Genomic DNA, 22,673 nt, shown 5'->3' with positions numbered 1-22,673 from the left:
CTTCACAGTTAGTGCTGTGCCCCAAAGCAACCATTACCCTGATTTCTAATGTTATAGATTATTTTGCATATTTTGAACTTTATATAAATGGAATAGTATGTGTCCTTTTGCATTTGGTTTTTCATTCATCTTGTGAAGATCATTCTCTGTAGGAGAACCACGAGGAATAAAATTGAAATTAAATAATTATTCATTTTTTGTTAGCTCTTCACATTACATCAACTCTCCCCAGATGTAAGCCTTCATTTTCCCTTAACTTTTCATGCTTGGAATACAATTCTGAGACTTTTGTATTGGTCTTGGTATTATTCAGAATTCTCTCCTGTTTTAAGCTTTTTAGCTCCTCTGATATGCTTATAAATCTAAGCTCTTCACTTATATTTATATTTGGTGATTTGTTTCTCTTATATTAATAGTTGTACTCCCTCTGTATTTAATTTATAGAATTAAAGTTTCTTCCTTGCCAGAGTATGTCTTTTCTTAATGTCCACCTTGGTTTCTTTAGACATCACTTTTTTTTAACTTTTATTTTATATTGGAGTATAATTGATTAACAATATTGTGTTAGTTTCAGCTGTACAGCGAAGTTATTCATTTAAACATATACTTGTATCTGTTCTTTATCAAATTCTTTTTCCATTTAGGTTTTTAAGAATATTGAGCAGAGTTCCCTGTGATATACAGTAGGTCCTTGTTGGTTGTGTGCCCAGTGGCTTTAGTCCTGTCCAACTCTTTGCAACCTTGTGGACTGTAGCCCACCAGGCTTCTCTGTTCATGGGGTTTTCCAAACAAGAATACTGGAGTGGGTTGCCATGCCCTTCTTTAGGGGATCTTCCTGACCCAGGGATCAAATCTGTGTGGTGGTGGTGGTTTAGTCTAGAGACCTCTTTCTTAGCTCTTCATTTTTCCCTTCTGGATAACATTATTTCCTTTCTAATTACTCTGATTAATTCCTGAAAAAAAAATGCTTGTGGGATGATCAAAATAAAATTAACTGAAGAAATTTCAGGCAGTTCCTTATTTCACATTTCAGAATTCCTTGAGTAAGCAGCAGAAAGTGACCCCTTCTGAAACAAAGCATAGACGTCAAAGCTTAATTGATTTTGATGTACTTCTTCAGAGGTGGGAAGAGCCCTTCAAAAGAAGATTCTTCCACTCTTTAAGGACAAAGTGTCTGTCTTTGATTTCACCCTTGTTGTCTTTATTGCTCCATTGAGGAGAAAATCACAGCATTGTTATTACTGACACTGAGATTGTTGAAAATACAAGAAAGGGAGCTAGTTCCCAGTTTCTTAGATGAGCTCTACACATTTCTACTAGATGGTCAGCTTCTAAATTGAATGTGTTAACCACATTCCCCCCATCCAACCCCAGCTTCCCACACCCTAGTACTCCTAGGTCTCTTCCCCAGCCCGTCTCAGAATGCTTAGTCAGATTCTGGACATGTAGTTGAAAGTGTTAGTTACTTCATTGTGTCCACCTCTTTGCGACCCCATGGACTGTAGCTCCTCTGTCCATAGAATTCTCCAGGCAAGATTACTGGAGTGGGTTGCCGTTCCCTTCTCGAGGGAATCTTCCCAACCAGGCGTTGAACCCAGGTCTCCTGCACTGCAGGTGAATTCCTTACCAACTGAGCCATAAGGGAAGCCCAGGAATACTGGAGTGGGTAGCATATCCCTTCTCCAGTGGATCTCCCTGACCCAGGAATCGAACCGGGGTCTAGAATTGTGATATCCTAAATTTTCACTTAAATTTACATCACTTATTGAAGTTTTACGAAAAACGCTTTCGTTATAGAGTAGTGCTATTCCGAAGACCTGATCTGTGACAAGTCAGGTAGCTTGTCTCAAAACAGTAAACAAATCTGAAGCAGAGGAATGAATCAGTGAGCTGGAAGATAAAATGGTGAAAATAACTTCTGAAGAGCAGAGTAAAGTAAAAGGAATGGAAAGAACTGGGGATAGTTTCAGAAACCGCTGGGACAATATCAAACACACCAACATTCAAGTTATAGGGATCCCAGAAGAAGAGAAAAAAAAAAGGGGGTATGAGAAAATTTTCAAAGAGATTATAGTTGAAAATTTCCCCAACATGGAAAAGGAAATAGTGAATCAAGTCTAAGAGGCACAAAGAGTCCCATACTGGATAAACCCAAGGAGAAATATGCCAAGACACATACTAATCGAACTAACAAAGACTAAACACAAAGAAAGAATATTAAAAGCAACAAGGGAAAAGCAACATGTAACATACAAGGGAAACCCCATAAGTTTAACAGTTGATCTTTCAACAGAAACTCTGGAGGCCAGAAGGGAATGGAAGGATGTATTTAAAGTACTAAAAGGCAAAAATCTATAACCAAGATTACTGTACCCAGAAAGCATCTTATTCAGAATTGATGGAGAAATAAAAGGCTTTACAGACAAGCGAAAGTTAAGAGAATTCAGTACCACCAAACCAGATTTACAGCAAATGTTAAAGGGACTTACATAGTCAGGAAATACAAGAGAAGAAAACAGATCTACAAAATCGACCTCAAACAATTTAAAAATGGCAATGAAAGTGAAAGTGAAGTTGCTCAGTCGTGCCCGACTCTTTGTGACCCCATGGATGGTAGCCTACACCAAGCTCCTCCGTCCATGGGATTTTCAAGGCAAGAAGTACTGAAGTGGGTTGCCATTTCCTTCTCCATGGAATCTTCCCAACCCAGGGATCGAACCCAGGTCTCTCACATTGTAGACAGACACTTTACCGTCTGAACCACCAGGGAAGTAGGAACATACATATCAATAATTACTTTAAATGTAAATGGATTAAATGCTCCAACCAAAAGACACAGGCTAGCTGAATGGATCCAAAAACAAGATCCATATATATACTGTCTACAAGAAACCCACTTTAGACCTAAAGACACATATAGACTGAAAGTGCATATTCCATGCAAATGGGAAGCAAAAGAAAGCTGGAGTAGCAATTCTCATATCAGACAAAATAGACCTTAAAATAAAGAAAATTGCAAGAGATAAGGAAGGATACTACATAATGATCAAGGGATCAATCCAAGAAGAAGACATATTTAAATATTTATTTTATTTAAAAAAAAAAAAAAGAAAGAAAACCAAGAAGAAGACATAGCAATTGTAAATATTTGTGCACCCAACATAGGAGCACCTTAATACATAAGACAAACACTAACAGATATAAAAGGAGAAATTGACAGGAACACAATAATAGTAGGAGACTTCAACACCTCACTCACACCAATGGACAGATCATCAAAACAGAAAATTAATAAGGAAACACAAGTCTTAAATGATACATTAGATGAGATGGATCTCATTGGTATCTGTAGGACATTCCATCCAAATGCAGAGGAATACAAGTGCACATGGAACATTCTCCAGGATAGACCACATCTTGGGTCACAAATCAAAGCTCAGTGACCACAATGCTATGAGACTAGATATCAATTAATAAGAAAAAACTATAAGAAACACAGGGGAGATTAAACAGTGCATTTCTAAATAACCAGCAGGTTACTGAAAAAGTCAAAAGGGAAATAAAGAAATTTTTAGAAACAAATGACAAAACCTATGGGATGCAGCAAAAGCAGTTTAAGAGGGAAGTTTATAGCAATACAATCCTACCTCAAGAAACAAGAAAAACAGTGAATAGATAACCTAACTTTACACCTAAAACAACTGGAAAAAGAAGAATAAAAAACCGCCAAAGTTAGTAGATGGAAAAAAATCAGAAAGATCCAAGCAGAAATAAATGAAAAAGAAATGAAAGAATAGTAAAGATTAATAAAACTAAAAGCTGGTTCTTTGAGAAGATAAGCAAAATTGACAAACCGTTAGCCAGACTCATCAAGAAAAAAAGAAGAATCAAATCAACAAAATTAGAGGTGAAAAAGGAGAGGTTACAACAGACAATGCAGAAATACAAAGGATTATAAGAGACTATTATGAACAACTGTCTGGCATTAAATGGACAACCTGGAGAAATGGACAGATTCTTAGAAAAGTTCAATCTTCCAGGACTGAACCAGGAAGAAATAGAAATTATGAACAATCCAATTACAAGCACTGAAATTGAAGCTGTGATCAAAAATCTCCCAAAGAAAAAAACGCCCAGGACCAGAGGGCTTCACAGGAAAATTCTCTCAAACATTTAGAGAAGAGCTAATGCCTATCCTTCTAAATCTTTCAAGAAATTGCAGGGGAAGGAATACCTCCAAACTCATTCTATGAGGCCACCATCACCCTGATACCAAAACCAGACAAAAACAACACACAAAAAAGAAAACTACAGGCCACTATCACTGATGAACATAGATGCAAAAATCCTCAACAAAATTTTAGCAAACAATTCAGCAACACATCAAAAAGCTCATACACCATCATCAAGTTGGGTTTATTCCAAGAATGCAAGGATTCTTCAGTATACACAAATCAGTCAGTGTGGTACACCATATTAACAAATTGAAAGATAAAAATAATAATGTAATCTAAATAGATGCAGAAAAAGCCTTTAACAAAATTCAGCACCCATTTATGATTAAAACTCTTCAAAAAATGGGCATAGAAGGTACCAACCTCAACATAGTAAAGGCCATATATGATAAGTCTATAGCAAACAGAATTCTCAATGGTGAAAAACTGAAAGCATTCCCCCTAAGATCAGGAACAAGACAAGGGTGTCCACTTTCACCACTATTATTCAACATAGTTCTGGAAGTCCTAGCTACAGCAGTCAGAGAAGAAAAAGAGATAAAAGGAATCTGGATCAGAAAAGAAGTGAAACTCTCACTGTTTACAGATGACATGATACTGTACATAGAAAACCCTAAAGAGAGTATCAGAAAATTACTAGAGCTAATCAGTGAATTTAGCAAAGTTGCAGGATATAGAATCAATACACAGAAATCACTTACATTTCTATATACTAACAGTGAAAAATCAGAGAAATTAAGGAATCAGTCCCATTCACCATTGCAACAGAAATAATTAAATATCTAGGAATAAACTTACCTAAGGAGACAAAAGAACTGTACACAGAAAATTGTAAGATACTAATGAAAGAAATCAAAGACAACATAAACAGATGGAGAGATACTCCATGTTCCTGGGTAGGAAGAATCACTATTGTGAAAATGACTATACTACCAAACGCAATCTGCAGATTCAATGCAATCCCTATCGTTACCAATGACATTTTTCACAGAACTGGAACAAAAAAAAATCTCACAATTCATAGGGAAACACAAAAGACCCCAAGAGCCAAAGCAGTCTTGAGAAAGAATGGAGCTGGAGGAATCAACCTTCCTGACTTCAGATTATACTACAAAGCTGTAGTCATCAAGACAGTAAGTATGGTCCTGGCACAAAAACAGAAATACAGACCAACGGAACAAGATAGAAAGCCCAGAAATAAACCTATGGACTTAATGGGTACCTTATTTTTGACAGAGGAGGCAAGAATATACAATGGGGCAAAGACAGCCTCTTCAATAAATGGTGCTGGGAAAAATCAACAGCTACATGTAAAAGAATGAAATTTGAATACTTCCTAACACCATACACAAAGATAAACTCAAAATGGTTTAAAAACCTAAATGTAAGACCAGAAACTATAAAACTCTTAGAGGAAAACATAGAAAGAACACTCGATGATATAAATCAAAGCAAGATCCTCTATGACCCACCTCCTAGAGTAATGGAAATAAAAACAAAAGTAAACTAGTGGGACCTGATTAAACTTAAAAGCGTTTGCACAGCAAAGGAAAGTATAAGTAAAGTGAAAAGACAACCCTCAGAATGGGAGAAAGTCATAGCAAATGAAGCAACTGATAAAGGATTAATTTCTAAAATATACAAGCAGCTCACACAACTCAATACCAGAAAAACAACCCAATCAAAAAGTGGGGAAAAGACCTAAACAGACATTTCTCCAAAGAAGACATACAGATGGCTAACAAACACATGAAAAGATGCTTAACATCTCTCATTATTAGATAAATGCAAATTAAAACTACAATGAGATATCAGATTTCACCTCGTACCAGTTAGAATGGCCATCATCAGAAAGTCTACAAACAATACATGCTGGAGAGGATGTGGAGAAGAGGGAATGCTCTTGCACTGTTGGTGTGAATGTAACTTGATATAGCCACTATGGAAGACGGTATGGAGATTCCTTAAAAAACTAGGAATAAAACCACCATATGACCCAGCAATCCCACTCCTAGGGATATACCCTGAGGAAACCAAAATTGAGAAAGACACGTGTATCCCATTGGTCACTGCAGCACTATTGACAGTAGCTAGAACCTGGAAGCAACCTAGATGTCCATCGACAGATGAATGGATAAAGAAGTTTTGGTATCATATACATAATGGAATATTACTCAGCCATAAAAAGAAACACATTTGAGTCAGTTTTAATCTGATGGATGAACCTAAAACCTACTATAAAGAGTGAAATAAGTCAGAAAGAGAAACATAACTATCATGTTCTAATGCATATGTATGGATTCTAGAAGAATGGTACTGAAGAATTTCTTTACAGGGCAGCAGTGGAAAAACAGACAGACATAGAGCATAGACTTATGGACTTGGAAGAGGGGAGGAGAGGGTGAGATGTATGGAAAGAGTAACATGGAAACTTACATTACCATATGTAAAACAGATCAGTTCAGCTCAGCCACTCAGTTGTGTCCAACTCTCTGTGACCCCATGAACCGCAGCATGCCAGGCCTCCCTGTCCATCACCAACTCCTGGAGTCCATGCAAACCCATGTCCATCAAGTCGGTGATGCCATCCAACCATCTCATCCTCTGTCATCCCCTTCTCCTCCTGCTTTCAATCTTTCTCAGCATCAGGGTCTTTTCAAATGAGTCAGCTCTTCACATCAGGTGGCCAAAGTATTGGAGTTTCAGGTTCAACATCAGTCCTTCCAATGAACACCTCGGACTGATCTCCTTTAGGATAGACTGGTTGGATCTCCTTGCAGTCTAAGGAACTCTCAAGAGTCTTCTCCAACACCACAGTTCAAAAGCATCAATTCTTCGGTGCTCAGCTTTCTTTATAGTCCAACTCTCACATCCATACATGACCACGGGAAAAACCATAGCCTTGACTAGACAGACCTTTATTGGCAAAGTAATGTCTCTGCTTTTGAATGTGCTGTCTAGGAGGAGCCTGGTAGGCTGCAGTCCATGGGGTCCCAAAGAGTTGGACACGACTGAGCAACTTCACTTTCACTTTTCACTTTCATGCATTGGAGGGGGAGGTGGCAGCCCACTCCAGTGTTCTTGCCTGGAGAGTCCCAGGGACGGGGGAGCCTGATGGGCTGCCATCTCTGCGGTCGCAGAGTCGGACATGACTGAAGCAACTTAGCAGCAGCAGGTTGGTTATAACTTTCCTTCCAAGGAGTAAGTGTCTTAATTTCATGGCTGCAATCACCATCTGCAGTGATTTTGGAGCCCAGGAAAATAAAGTCTGACACTGTTTCCACTGTTTCCCCATCTATTTCCCATGAAGTGATGGGAACGAATGCCACGATCTTCATTTTCTGAATGTTGAATTTTAAGCCAACTTTTTCACTCCCCTCTTTCACTTTCATCAAGAGGCTTTTGAGTTCCTCTTCACTTTCTGCCATAAGGGTGGTGTCATCTGCATATCTGAGGTGATTGATATTTCTCCTGGCAATCTTGATTCCAGCTTTTGCTTCTTCCAGCCCAGTGTTTCTCATGATGTACTCTGCATATAAGTTAAATGAGCAGGGTGACAATATACAGCCTTGACGTACTCCTTTTCCTATTTGGAACCAGTCTGTTGTTCCATGACCAGTTCTAACTGTTGCTTCCTGACCTGCATAGAGGTTTCTCAAGAGGCAGGTCAGGTGGTCTGGTATTCCCATCCCTTCAGAATTTTCCACAGTTCATTGTGATCCACACAATCAAAGGCTTTGGCATAGTCAGTAAAGCAAAAGTAGATGTTTCTCTGGAACTCTGTCTTTTTCAATGATCCAGTGGATGTTGGCAATTTGACCTCTGGTTCCTCTGCCTTTTCTAAATCCAGCTTGAACATCTGGAAGTTCATGGTTCACGTATTGCTGAAGCCTGGCTTGGAGAATTTTGGACATTACTTTTACTAGTGTGTGAGATGAGTGCAATGGTGCAGTAGTTTGAGCATTCTTTGGCATTGCCTTTCTTTGGGATTGGAATGAAAACTGACCTTTCCCAGTCCTGTGGCCACTGCTGAGTTTTCCAAATTTGCTGGCATATTGAGTGCAGCACTTTCACAGCATCATCTTTCAGGATTTGAAATAGCTCCACTGGAATTCCATCACATCCACTAGCTTCGTTCGTAGTGATTCTTCCTAAGACCCACTTGACTTCATGTTCCAGGATATCTGGCTCTAGGTGAGTGATCACACCATTGTTGTTATCTGGGTCATGAAGATCTTTTTTGTATAGTCTGTGTTTTCTTGCCACGTCTTCTTACTGTCTTCTTCTTCTGTTAAGTCCATACTGTTTCTGTCCTTTATTGTGCCCATCTTTGCATGAAGTGTTCCCCTAATATGTCTAATAGTCTTGAAGAGATCTCTAGTCTTTGCCATTCTATTGTTTTCCTCTACTTCTTTGCATTGGTCACTGAGGAAAGCTTTCTTTTTTCACCTTGCTTTTCTTTGGAACTCTGCATTCAAATTTGTCATTTTTCCTGGGTCGCTTCTCCTTTTTTTCCAGCTAATTTGTAAGGCCTCCTTAGACAGCCATTTTGCCTTTTTGGATTTCTTTTTCTTGGAGATGATCTTGATCACTGCCTCCTTTACAGTGTCCCAAACCTCCATCCATAGTTCTTCAGACACTCTGTTAGATCTAATCCTTTGAATCGATTTGTGACTTTGTATATTTGTAAGAGATTTCATTTAGGTCATTCCTGAATGGTCTAGTGGTTTTCCCGACTTTGTTCAGTTTAAGTCTGACTTGGGGCTTCCCTCATAGCTCAGTCAGTAAAGAATCTGCCTTCAGTGCAGGAGCCCTGGGTTCTATTCCTAGGTTGGGAAGATCCCCTGGAGAAGGAAATGACAACCCATGCCACTATTCTTACCTGGAGAATTCCATGGACAGAACCAAAGAGTTGGACACAACTGAGGGACTAATACCTTCATTTTCATTTTGCAATAAGGAGTTCATGATCTGAGCCACAGTCCACTCCCAGTCTTGTTTTTGCTGACTGTATAGAGCTTCTCTTATCCTTGGCTGCAAAGAATATAATCAGTCTGATTTTGGTATTGATTATCTGGTGATGCCCATGCGTAGAGTATTCTCTTTTGTTGTTGGAAGAGGGTGTTTGCTGTGACCAGTGCGTTCTCTTTGCAAAACTCTGTTAGCCTTTGCCCTATATCATTTTGTACTCGAAGGCCAAATTTGCCTGTTACTCCAGATATCTCTTGACTTCCTACTTTTGCATTCCAGTCCCTTATAATGAAATGAACATCTTTTTTCGGTGTTAGTTCTAGAAGGTCTTGTAGGTCTTCATCAAACCATTCAATTTAAGCTTCTTCAGCATTATTAGTTGGGGCATAGACTTGAATTACTATAATATTGGGCTTCCCTTATAGCTTAGTTGGTGTATCATCTGCCTGCAGTGCAGGAGTCCCACTTCAATTCCTGGATCAGGAAGATCCCCTGGAGAAGGAAATGGCAACCCACTCCAGTATTCTTACCTGGAGAATCCCATGGACAGTGGTTCCTGGTAGGATCACAAAAGTTGGACACAACTTAGCAACTAAACCACCACCATCACCACCGCTGTGATATTGAATGGTTTGCCTTGGAAGCGAACAGAGATCATTCTGTTGTTTTTGAGATTGCATCCTAGTACTGCATTTTGGACTCTTGTTGACTATGAGGGCTATTCCATCTCTTCTGAGGGTTTTTTTGCCCACAGTAACAGGTATAATGGTTATCAGAGTTAAATTCACCCACTACAGTCTATTTTAGTTCACTGATTCCTAAAATGTTGTTGTTCACTCTTGCCATCTCCTGTTTGACCACTTCTAATTTACCTTGATTCATGGACCTAACATTCCAGGTTCCTATGCAGCATGCTTCTATCCATGGGGTTTCAGAGTCTGACACGGCTTAGTGACCAAACAACAATGAAGCACTCTGAAGCCTAGTGGCTTATTAACAAAATAGCCATTTTATTCCACTGACAATTCTGTGGGTTGGCAGAGTGGTTCTTCCGGTCTGGGCCAGTTCACCTGATCTCTGCCTGGGCCCCTTCACTCATCTCTGGTCAGCTGGTGGGTTAGCTAGTGACTGGATGATCTAAGATGGTCTCATAGAAGTTTCTTACTATTGACTGAGACCTGAGTTGTCTTCCACATAGCCTCATCCTGCAACAGGCAAGCTCACAGTTGCTCACCTGGTAGCTCTAGAATTATATAATCGGCAAGAGAGGACATGCTTGGATGTGGGGGAGCTTTTCAAGTTCGTTTACTAAACTCAAGTCCATTGCCAAAGCAAGTTACATGGCCATACCTGGAATAAATACAGGACCAGATTATCCAGAGTCATGGATATGGGAAGGGGAATGATAACCATTTTATAAAACAACCACAATTTGAATATGAACAATTTTATGCCAATAAATTTGAAAACTTAGGTGAAACGAACAATTTCTCAGTGGAAAAATTTAAAATAATTTACCCAGCTTACTCAAGAAGAAATTTAAAAATCTGAATAGATTTTAAAACAATTAATAAGATCAGTAACTAAAAATTTAACGTCTCTTATTGCCCTGAAAAGAAAAAGTACTCACAGAGAGAACTCCAGCAAACATTCAAGGGACTGACAATTTCAGCCTTACTTAGTGATTTCAGAGAAGGTAGAGTGAACATTTCTGAACTCATTTTATAAGGTTAACAAACCATAACACCAAGAGCCAGGCAAAGACAGCATGAAAAAAGATGTATATAAGCCAGTTTCACTTATGAACATAGGTGGGGAAAAAAATCCCTCATAAAGTATTATTAAATTGAATCCAGTAATGAATATATATACATATTTTAATTCCAAGACAGGTTTATCCCAGGTTATAAGTTGAACATTAAAAAGTTCTGAGTTTAACATTAAAAACTCACAATTTACCACATTTATAGATGAAAGGAGAAAATTATGTGGCCATTTCAATAGACTTTTTTAAAAAGCACAGTTTAGTAAAATTGAGCACCTATGTGTGTCTGAAAAAGAAAATGTAGCAAATTAGAATTAGAAAGGAGCTTCCTTACAGCAGACATAATATATAATGGTAAAATGCTATCCCTGGATTGGGCATCTGTGTACAGAGGAGGATTTAGTTGTGCTTATGCTTTTGTATTACTTTTGTGCCTGAAATACCTGGGAGAGTAGGAGGAATAGGGGGAGTAAGATCCCTGAAAGGCCTTTGGAAGCTTAATTATTCAGACTCTGGTAAAGTTAGAGGAAACAGAGGATAAAAATAGAACCAGGGTTAGAATAATTTTTTTGTTTTGTTTATCTGTCAAATCAGTCAACTTTTTTGAAACTTTTTAAATGGCTTAAATTCCAAGAAGTGTTAAAAATCACCATATAATAGATGTTGTTGTGAGCTACACAGTCAAAGGCTTTCTTGTAGTCAGTGAAGCAGAAGTAGTTGTTTTTCTGGAATTCCCTTGCTGTCTCTATGATCCAACGAATATTGCCAATTTGATGTCAATTTTTTGGGCTCCAAAATCACTGCAGATGATGACTACAGCCATGAAATTAGAAGACACTTGCTTCTTGGAAAGAAAGCTATGACAAACCTAGACACTGTATTAAAAAACAGAGACATTGGTTTTCCAAAAAAGGTCTCTATAGTCAAAGCTATGGTTTTCCCAGTAGTCAGGTACGGATGTGAGAGTTGAACCATAAAAAAAAAAAACTTGAATTGAGTGCCAAAGAAATGATGGTTTAGAATTGTAGTGCTGGAGAAGACTCTTGGAGTCCCTTGGACAGCAGGGAGATAAAACCAGTCAGTCCTAAATATCTGATGAATATTCATTGGAAGGACTGATGCTTGACGCTGAAGCTCCAATACTCTGGCCACATGATGCCGAGAGCCGACTCATTGGTAAAGATCCTAATGCTGAGGAAGATTGAAAGCAAAAGGAGAAGAGAGCAGCAAAGGGTGAGGTGGTTAGATGGCATCACTCACTCCATTGACATGAACTTAAACTCCACAAGATGGAAGACAGGGAAGCCTGGTGTGCTGCAGTCCATGGGGTTGCCAAGAGACAGACACAGCTTAGCGACTGAATAACAAACAATAAAGGATTTTAGGGTTAACTGTGTGTAAGTCACAAAGTGAAAAGCATACATTTTTTTTTTAATTTGGAAAAAATTTCATACTTACAGTTTGAAATTCAGAGTTTCAAAATAGTACCAAAAAAGTACAGCACTCAGCACCCAACTTCCTTGATTCTTGGCATTTTCCCATATTTGCCTTATTCTTACTTTCTCCATGATAAATAAATATATATATTTATATAACCCCCGCAACCAGTTAAGTTGTGGCATGGTGCCCCCTTACACCCTTAGTACATTATTTTCATACACCTTCCAGTGTAACCACAGTTGTTTTTTCAAGTTCACATAAATTTCTATCTAATCCATAGACCGTCACTCATACTTTGCTAGCTTTTTCCAATAATATTCTTTTATAAACCCAAGATCCAATCTAGGATTAGACATTGCAATTAGTTACATCATCTTTTAAGTCTCCTTTGATCCAGTAGTTCTTCAGTCTGTATCTTTCATGACAGTGTATTTGAATATATAGACTGATTTTTTAATAGAAAGGCCAATTTAGGTTTGTCTGACTTTTCTCAGATGGTCGTTATTACTACTATTATTTTGCTCAGGAATACCAGCAAGATGATACTGTTTTCTCAGTACATTGATGAGAAGGCATACCGTCTTGATTTTCATTTACTCTTTTTTCTTTTTAAACTGTATTTGAAATTAAAAAAAATTTTTTTTTCTTGGCCTGCAAGGAGATCAAACCCATCAGTCCTAAAGGAAATCAGTCCTGAATATTCATTGGAGGACTCTGATGCTGGGAAAGATTGAAGGCAGGAGGAGAAGCCACTGATAGCTGATTCACTTTGCTGTATACCTGAAACTAACACAACATTGTAAATCAACTATCAGTTCAGTTCAGGCTCTCAGTCATGTCAGACTCTGCAACCCCATTGACTGCAGCACGCCTGGCTTCCCTGTGCTTGCTCAAACTCGTGTCCATTGAGTTGGTCATGCCATCCAACCGTCTCATCCTCTGTTGTCCCCTTCTCCTCCCGCCTTCAATCTTTCCCAGCATCAGTGTCTTTTCCAGTGAGCCAGTTCTTCACATCAGGTGGCCAAAGCATTGGAGCTTCAGATCCAGTATCAGTCCTTCCAGTCAGTATTCAGGACTGATTTCCTTTAGGATGGACTGGTTGGATCTTTTTGCAGTCCAAGGGACTCTCAGAGTCTTGCCCAACACCACAGTTCAAAAGCATCAATTCTTCGGCACTTAGCTTTCTTTATAGTCCAACTCTCACATCCATACATGACCACTGGAAAAACCATAGCTTTGACTAGATGGACCTTTGTTGGCAAAATAATGTCTCTACCTTTTAATATGCTGTCTAAAAAATCTGCAAGCAATAAATGCTGGAGAGGGTGTGGAGAAAAGGGAACCCTCCTACACTGTTGGTGGGAATGCAAACTAGTACAGCCACTATGGAGAACAGTGTGGAGATTCCTTAAAAAATTGCAAATAGAACTACCTTATGACCCAGCAATCCCACTGTTGGGCATACACACCGAGGAAACCAGAATTGAAAGAGACACATGTACCCCAGTGTTCATCACAGCACTGTTTATAATAGCCAGGACATGGAAACAACCTAGATGTCCATCAGCAGATGAATGGATAAGAAAGCTGTGGTGCATGTACACAATGGAGTATTACTCAGCCGTTAAAAAGAATTCATTTGAATCAGTTCTGATGAGATGGATGAAACTGGAGCCGATTATACAGAGTGAAGTAAGCCAGAAAGAAAAACACCAATACAGTATACTAACACATATATATGGAATTTAGAAAGATGGCAATGACGACCCTGTATGCAAGACAGGAAAAAAGACACAGCTGTGTATAACGGACTTTTGGACTCAGAGGGAGAGGGAGAGGGTGGGATGATTTTGGAGAATGGCATTCTGTCATGTATACTATCATGTAAGAATTGAATCGCCAGTCTATGTCTGACGCAGGATACAGCATGCTTGGGGTTGGTGCATGGAGATGATCCACAGAGATGTTATAGGAAGGGAGGTGGGAGGGGGGTTCATGTTTGGGAACACATGTAAGAATTAAAGATTTTAAAATTAAAAAAATAAAAAAAATAAAAAATAAATGCAGTGTCAAAAAAAAAAAAATGCTGTCTAGGTTGGTCATAGCTTTTCTTCGAAGGAGCAAGTGTCTCTTGAATCCATGGCTACAATCACCATCTGTAGTGATTTTGGAGCCCCCCAAAATAAAGTCTGCCACTGTTTCCATTGTTTCCCCATCTATTTGCCATGAAGTGATGGGACCAGATGCCATGATCTTAGTTTTCTGAATGTTGAGTTTTAAGCCAACTTTTTCACTCTCCTCTTACACTTTCATCAAGAGGTTCTTTAGTTCCTCTTCATTTTCTGCCACAAGGGTTGTGTCATCTGCATATCTGAGGTTGTTGATATTTTCCCCGGCAGTCTTGATTCCAGCTTGTGCTCCATCCAGCCCGGCATTTTGCATGATATACTCTGCGTATGAGTTAAATAAGCATGGTAACAATATGCAGCCTTGACACACTCCTTTCCCTATTTGGAACCAGTCTGTCGTTCCATGTCCATTTCTAACTGTTAGTTCTTGACCTGCGTACAGATTTCTCAGGAGGCAGGTCAGGTGGTCTGGTATTCCCATCTCTTTCAGAATTTTCCAGTTTGTTGTGATCTACATAGTCAAAGACTTTGGCATAGTCAATAAAGCAGAAGCAGATACTTTTCTGGAACTCTCTCTCTGTCTATTTCAATGATCCAGTGGATGTTGGCAATTTGACCTCTGGTTCCTCTGCCTTTTCTAAATCTAACTTGAACATCTGGAAGTTCACAGTTCACGTACTTTTTGAAGCCTGGCATGGGGAATTTTGAGCATTACTTTACTAGTGTGTGAGAAGAGTGCAACTGTGCAGTAGTTTGAGCATTCTTTGGCATGGCCTTTCTTTGGGGTTGGAATGAAAACTGACCTTTTCCAGTCCTGTGGCCACTGCTGAGTTTTCCAAATGTGCTGGCATATTGAGGGCAGCACTTTCACAGCATCATCTTTCAGGATTCGAAATAGTTCAAGTGGAATTCCATCACCTCCGCTAGCTTTGTTTGTAGTGATGCTTCCTAAGGACTGCTTGACTTTGCATTCCAGGATGTCTGGCTCTAGGTGAGTGATCACACCATCGTGGTTATCTGGGTCAGGAAGATCTTTTTTTGTATAGTTCTTCTGTGTATTCTTGCCACCTCTTCTTACTGTCTTTTCCTGTTAAGTCCATACTGTTTCTGCCCTTTATTGTGCCCATCTTTTCATGAAATGTTCCTTTGGTATCACTAATTTCCTTGAAGAGATACATTTGCTGTTTAAGATTTTATTTTCCCCCATATAGGCCATTACAGAATTTTGAGTAGAATTTGCTGAGTTATACGTATTTTTCTTTACTCGATTATAATGTTTGCCATTTGATCAGGACACTTATCTGCCCAGTTTTTTCTCTGTAAATTAGTAAGTATTATGTGGGGAGCCACTTGAGACTATAAAATATCAGTGCATTATTTTCATATTTGTGAGATGCATCGATTTGAAAATAATGTAGAATTAATTGAGTACATACTAAAATGTGCTGTGATATAATTTGAAGTTGGTAATCTCTTAAGCATTAGCGTACATGTAAAGCATCTAGTTTAAACATGCTTATACATAGCACAAAAGTAAATACCATGCATATAACCCAGTAAGCCTCGTCTGTCTTTAGTTTTTCTAATTGATCTGAGTTTTAGCATCAGTATTAATACATCATCAGTACCTTTCTGTTGTAGTCAAACACTTCTATAAATATTAAAGACCAGAAGGTAAAGCCTTGAAAGTTTTAAATTGAAAAGAATCTTAGATATCATACAGTCTTTTGTCTATTTTTACTTAATTCTGTAGACAAACTAAGAAAAGAAAAATTGTCATTTACCCAGTTATATATTATGTAAAATGGCACACATTGCCATTACAAAGAGTTCAAATCCCATAAAATGCAGAGATAAGCATTTAAAACTGAGGTAATAGCAAGTAGATGACATTTTTGCTAGTGAAGTCCCATCCCTGCACTCGCAATAAGTGAAATACATACAAATCTTAACATTTGAGCAATAAACCCTCATTAAGCTGGCTTCTTAATAAATGCATTGCTTCAGACAACCATTAGCAGCAAGCTGATGAAAGCTAGTATACTAGTTGAAATATATTTGCTAGACCTTTATAATAAGAGAAGGAAATGGCAACCCACCTCGGTATTCTTGCCTGGAGAATCCTAGGGACGGGGGAGCCTGGTGGGCTGCCATCTGTGGGGTCGCACAGAGTCAGACACGACTGACGTGACTTAGCAGCAGCAGCATAATAATTTAAAATTTGAATCTTTATTACAAATTAGGAAGCACAGTATTGGTGAAAACAGTTGCTGCCTATTAAATTGTGAGTGTCTATGAGTGCTGGCCTTTAAACCAGTTAATTTTGTTACCAAATCCAGAATGTGGCCTGTCATTGATTTGTAATATACATACTTAATTCATATTGTCCTTATAAAGAGATTTAGTGTTTATTTCACAGTTGGCTGATAAAGTTGAAATAATTTTAATGACATTTTCATTAGCAGCAGCCTTTAGAACTTAACTATTTTATTGGTTGTCTTTCAGAACAAAAGAGATGAACACTTACTGAAAAAAAGAAATGTTCCTCAAGAGGAAAGTTTAGAAGATTCAGATGTTGATGCTGATTTTAAAGCAGTAAGTTAACATTCCTTATAAGGTGTTGTAAAAGTAATTTTTATAATAACCAGAGAACTTCATTCTCAATCTTAAGACTAATTTTACAATGATAATTAGGGTATATTAACTCTTTAGTAAATATATTAATTAATGTAATTTTGCTAATAAACTCTTTGCTGAACTATCTTTTTTTCTTTTTAAGCAAAATGTAACACTAGAAGCTATATTGCAGGTATGTTATTAATTTAATATTCTCTTTTTGAAGTATTTTCAAATTGATTTTTTTTTTTAATTTCTGAAATTTATGTTTGGTGTTGCAGAATGCCACAAGTGATAACCCAGTGGTCCAGTTGAGTGCTGTCCAGGCTGCAAGGTAAGGACGAATTTGTCGAGAGAGAGAATTATGTCACTCATGGTCTAGAAGTAGTACACTGTTATTTCTGTTCATAGTTTGAAACTTATAGCAGCTAATTTCTCATACTTCTTTTTCTAGAAAGCTTTTATCCAGTGACAGAAATCCACCAATTGATGACCTAATAAAATCTGGGATTTTACCAATTCTAGTGAAATGTCTAGAAAGGGATGATAAGTAAGTATAAATTTAACTCCCTGTTCACTTTTTGCAGCCAACTGAAAATTTGTGATTATTATTTAACTAATGGGTTCCATTTGGTTTTGCCTTTATTACATTTTTCATTTGTCATGTATTTTAATGTAATTTTCTAAATACTGTGATAATACTCTGCAGACCTAAGTGCTTTTCTTTTTAGTTTATAAAGTATGTGTTTGTGTTTTCTAGGAAAATTTTAACGTCTGTTTATTGTCTATTCTAAATTGTCTCAAACATTTATAGTCTTTATTTGTTAGTTGGCTTTTTCTTCAGCAATGTTTTAAAATAACCCAAATAGTGTTTGAGTCATTCTTTGCTTATGAGTCTATATATAGATTAACCTCATGACTTGAGTCAACATGAATGGTTTCCAGAACTGAGTAGCTCTTTCTTACCCTGGGAATATTCCAGCTGATCCCCTGATACTCTGTGAAGTCTTTAACAGAACTCCAGCCACGATTAGTGGTCTATCATCATGGTTTTTATCTGTGGTAAATTAAAAATAAGAGGGCAGATTATAATTTCCCAAAATAGAAAGAGAAAAACACCACTTGGTATCTTTTGAGGTGCTGGCCCCATTTCTACTAGTATTTGGATGCTAGATCCTAAACCTCATCAGTTTGAGTTAATTGGCTAGAATGTAAGTCTGAACCTCAAAATACATTTAAACAAGGGCTCATTTTTCTTTTAAGGACATTTAGACTAAAACTTGGGGGTATTTTGCTAAGTATTATCTATGAGATTTTCAGGTGACTAGATTAAAATAGTAGCATTATAAATGTTTCCACTAAGAGTTTTTATTATTTTAAAATACTTCATTCTTTTTCCATTATGTACCACAACCATCTCTATCGTATATATTTTCTATAAGATTTATTTAAGCAAAAATAAGTTTTGTTTCAGTTATTTAAAAAAAATTCTGTTTGCCTCTACCTTTAGGGCCCTCTCTTTTTTTTGGCTCTTGAGCTGCTTTTCTTTTTTCTTCTTTTCTTTTCCATTTATTTATTTATTTTGCATTTTTGTCTTTGTCATGGGCTCATTTGTATGGGTGTGTCTGTGAAATGTAGCTTGTATATATAACAGAAGAGTATGCTGAAATATATATGGACATGTATAACTACCACTGGAGGTAAAAATAGAAAATTGTCAATGGTTTCGGTCTGACTTAATGGATTTGTTACGGGAAATTGTGTCATAATATAAAAGACCCGAGACTGGAGCTGAATAGACCTTGGTTTAAATCTAGGGTTTGCGGCTGACCTAAACCCAAATAGCATTTGATGCTTAGGTACCTCATCTATAAAATTTAGGTGGTTGCAAGGAATGAAAATAATATATACAAAATACCACATAATACCAAGCATATAATAAATGTTTCTTTATTGTTTACTTACTGTGCTCATTTTATTACTTATTTTTTCTGTCTTATCTCTCTCTTTTTAAATGATATGTTAGAAGACCTTCCGTAGCTTTGTAATTGTATTTTTTACATCTTTCTGTTTTCTCATTTCAGGCCCTCATTGTCAGTATTTTGCCAAACCATCCATCCTAGTTTAATAACTTTCTCCTTCCAGTCTGAGAAAACGTAAACTATCTGATCATCTTTGATCTTATCATTCCTTTATTTCTCCTCAACTTTGATGCCCTCTTATTTCTTGCCTTTCACCGAAATTCATCGAGTATTGCTAGTTCTTGTCTGCTACTTCATTGTCTGGTCTGTTCCATCTTTTTAACCTCACTGCTTGCTATTATCACTGACATTTTTTCTTCTTAAAACCCTTTCCTTCTCTGATCTCTCTAATCTTTTGATATTAACAACCTCACTCTGTTTCTTTGATATTTATAGAGTTTCTTCTAAGTTCCTAACCTTGGGCTTTCCTTGGTTTTTGCTCATTCCCACCTCCTCCCACCTTGGCATTCTGTTTGAAAAGAATTGATATTTTTCAGCTATCCACCCTAACTTAACATAGATAATTTCTTCTTAACAGATTTTTCCCACATCAGCCTTTGCCCATTTTTATCTCTTCTTCATGGACTTCAACATTGTTTTCTTTATGTCACTTTTCAGTATGCACTTGGTATGTCTGTAGAATAAATTCCAAGTCCTGAAGCCTGAGATTCGAGTCCTGCTCCACACACACATTGTAACTTGCCCTTGCAGTCTTAACCATGTTGCGCATCTTCTTGGCTTCAGCTCTCCTGATCTCTGTGTTGCCACCTGCACACATCATGACCAGCCCAGCCGTGGTGGTTTTATTTGTATTTCCAGCTGTCAGTGCCTTTCTTTCTTTATCACTCTTGGAAAACCTAGTTCAGTTTTCACTTTCTTTGTGAAGTCTTCCATCACCATTCCAGATTATAATGATCTTATCCTTTCAGCAAAATTATATAGCCTTGTAATATCCCTGGTATGTGAAGCAGGTGATGTAGTGAAGTCAGAGCTTTAAGACCTGTCTAGAGGTTGTGGCAGTGATTCAAATGAAATGATGAGGACTTCGGCTACCACAGTGATATTTTGGATGGCACTATAAATATAAGAAATATTTAAGCGGCAAAATTGATATGATATCTGTGGGAGAGAAAGGGATCAAGGAAAATAATGACTGGCTAAATGTTGCAACTACCAATGAACCTAAAGAAGTGAGTTTATATTGACTGACTTTGAGAGCAAATGAGACATTCAAGTGGAGATATTCAACAGGCAGTTGGACATAATGAGGCAAAATTCAAGGACAAGGTAAAGGATAGCCATGTAATCTGTGGGTCTTAAATGGTAGTTAGGTGTCTAAAGATTTTTTTTGTTTTTACAGCCCTTCATTACAGTTTGAAGCTGCATGGGCATTAACCAATATAGCATCAGGAACCTCTGCACAGACTCAAGCTGTTGTACAGTCTAGTAAGTCAATTAGCTTATTTACTTGCTGGACCTTCTGTCATTTGCATGAAATGTGCTGAACAGGAAGACAGAGAACAGAGTAAATGGTTGCCTAGGGCTGGGGGAGAAGGTAGTAGGACTTTCTGGGTATGGGATTTCTTTGGGGGGCAGTAGAAATGTTGTCAAATTAGATTGTGGTGATGACTACACAACTCTGTATAAACTCTAAGAACCTTTGAACGGTACACTTAAACAGATAAATTATATCTCAGTAATGCTATTAAAAGTTTGAGTCAATTTTAATTTAAACATTCAGTAATACAGGTCGTGCAGAGATACAGCTAAAAATCCTAGAGGTGGTATACAACATATTGAAATTTTAAGAAAAAGTGGTCTACCTTATACTTAGTTCTCACCTGAAATGAATAGGATACCAGTCTTTTGGAATTTGAGTTAGTTCATAAGTTATGTGTAGAGTAAGAAATATAATGATAAATTATCTTGAAATATAAGGTAGGCTTGATATGGGTATAATCAGTTCTTTAATTGATCCCTTATCGACAACTGGAATCATATTGACTAAAGCATTCTAAGGTAGAATCCTTGTTTTAATGAATGGCAGGAAAAACGTCATGCTGTTGCTTTCATTTAATTAACACAGTCGCAGTTCTAGATACTGTCAGTAAGTGTTGCTTGAGACTGGGGAAACACTGAAATGTAGCATATTTAGGGTAAAGGTATTTGCTACATTTATTTATTCACTGAACTATAATTGAGCAACTCTAGTGTACCAAACTATGTATATTTCATCAACTTATTTAGGCTGAAACCTGTGAACTCTTCAACATTTTGCAGTATAAATATTAGTTTTTCTTTATCATAGATGCCGTACCTCTTTTTCTAAGACTTCTCCATTCACCACATCAGAATGTTTGTGAACAAGCAGTATGGGCTTTGGGAAACATTATAGGTAAGTTGAAATTAGGTTTTAAAACACTCCAATTAAGTATCTTAATTAACTTTTTTCCTACATTGGCCATTACATACTATGTTTCCTCTAATTGTAATGTGGGTTGACTTATCTTCTTGCTTCATAAATATTAACTTAAGATTATACCTCTTTAGATGGATATGCAATTTGTTATCCAGGACTGGTAGGTTAAATTTGTGTTCCCCAAATCAAAATCTGGAGAAATAGCAACACTTGATGCCCTTGACTGATGTTGAGGAAACATAGAACATCAGTGTCCCAACATGAGCCATTGCATACATTTCAGACTTTCTCATCCTGAATGTAATTTTTTTTTAAATACAATTTTCATTTCTGTAGGTGATGGTCCTCAATGTAGAGATTATGTCATATCACTGGGAGTTGTCAAACCTCTTCTGTCCTTCATCAATCCCTCCATTCCCATCACCTTCCTTCGGAACGTCACATGGGTCATTGTCAATCTCTGCAGGAATAAGGACCCCCCACCGCCTATGGAGACAGTTCAGGAGGTAAATGAAGAATTGCAAAGGCCAGATGGTATATTTTCCCTATGTTTATGCTTTAGGTTTTCATGTACAAGGAATGAAATAACGCATATAATGATTTCATTGCAGGTATGAGATATTTAAGTAATGTATCATAACTTAATTTTTGACTTCTGTGAAATAAAAGTTGAGACTTGTGGCACCTGACCAAATACAGTCCACCTTAATTTAAGAAACCATAAATTCAAGCAGAAAACAACAAAAGAAGAAAATAAAATCTCAGTTTTATCACTACATTGAGTTGTTGATTTAACACTAAAAAATAAGGGATGGCTGCTGATAAAACTAGTGTACTCATATGCAAATGTTCTAGAGTTAAATTGCTGTGTTAAATCTGCTAATTAAAGCAAAGTAAAATCTTTGCTCTTTACATCTGATTTGTAGATGGATCTGAGTATTTTAAGTTTTATAAAATCCTATGTAACCTTTAATCACTTGACTGTATAGAGAAATGTTGACTGTGAATCTGTAATCTTTATGATTGGCATCATTCACCATCTTCTGCCACCTCTTGCCCATATGGAAAGGGTACTTA

The 22,673-nt window shown here is 37.4% G+C and overlaps 1 protein-coding gene across 1 annotated transcript in view; it reads left to right on the top strand.

Annotated features, from left to right (window-relative positions):
* Nucleotides 1-22,673, top strand: part of KPNA3 (karyopherin subunit alpha 3) — a 92,432-nt gene that overhangs the window by 47,495 nt on the left and 22,264 nt on the right. Inside the window, exons 3-9 of the mRNA XM_068984778.1 lie at nt 17,046-17,135; nt 17,320-17,349; nt 17,438-17,490; nt 17,611-17,706; nt 20,538-20,623; nt 21,486-21,572; nt 21,933-22,102. Coding sequence (XP_068840879.1) covers nt 17,046-17,135; nt 17,320-17,349; nt 17,438-17,490; nt 17,611-17,706; nt 20,538-20,623; nt 21,486-21,572; nt 21,933-22,102 — 612 coding nt within the window. The remainder of the gene's footprint in view (nt 1-17,045; nt 17,136-17,319; nt 17,350-17,437; nt 17,491-17,610; nt 17,707-20,537; nt 20,624-21,485; nt 21,573-21,932; nt 22,103-22,673) is intronic.

This window comes from Capricornis sumatraensis, chromosome 12 (assembly GCF_032405125.1).
Source record: "Capricornis sumatraensis isolate serow.1 chromosome 12, serow.2, whole genome shotgun sequence".
In the NCBI taxonomy this organism is placed as follows: domain Eukaryota; kingdom Metazoa; phylum Chordata; class Mammalia; order Artiodactyla; family Bovidae; genus Capricornis; species Capricornis sumatraensis.
The sequence above is the reverse complement of the archived record's forward strand: the minus strand, read 5'-3'. Positions and strand labels throughout refer to the sequence as shown.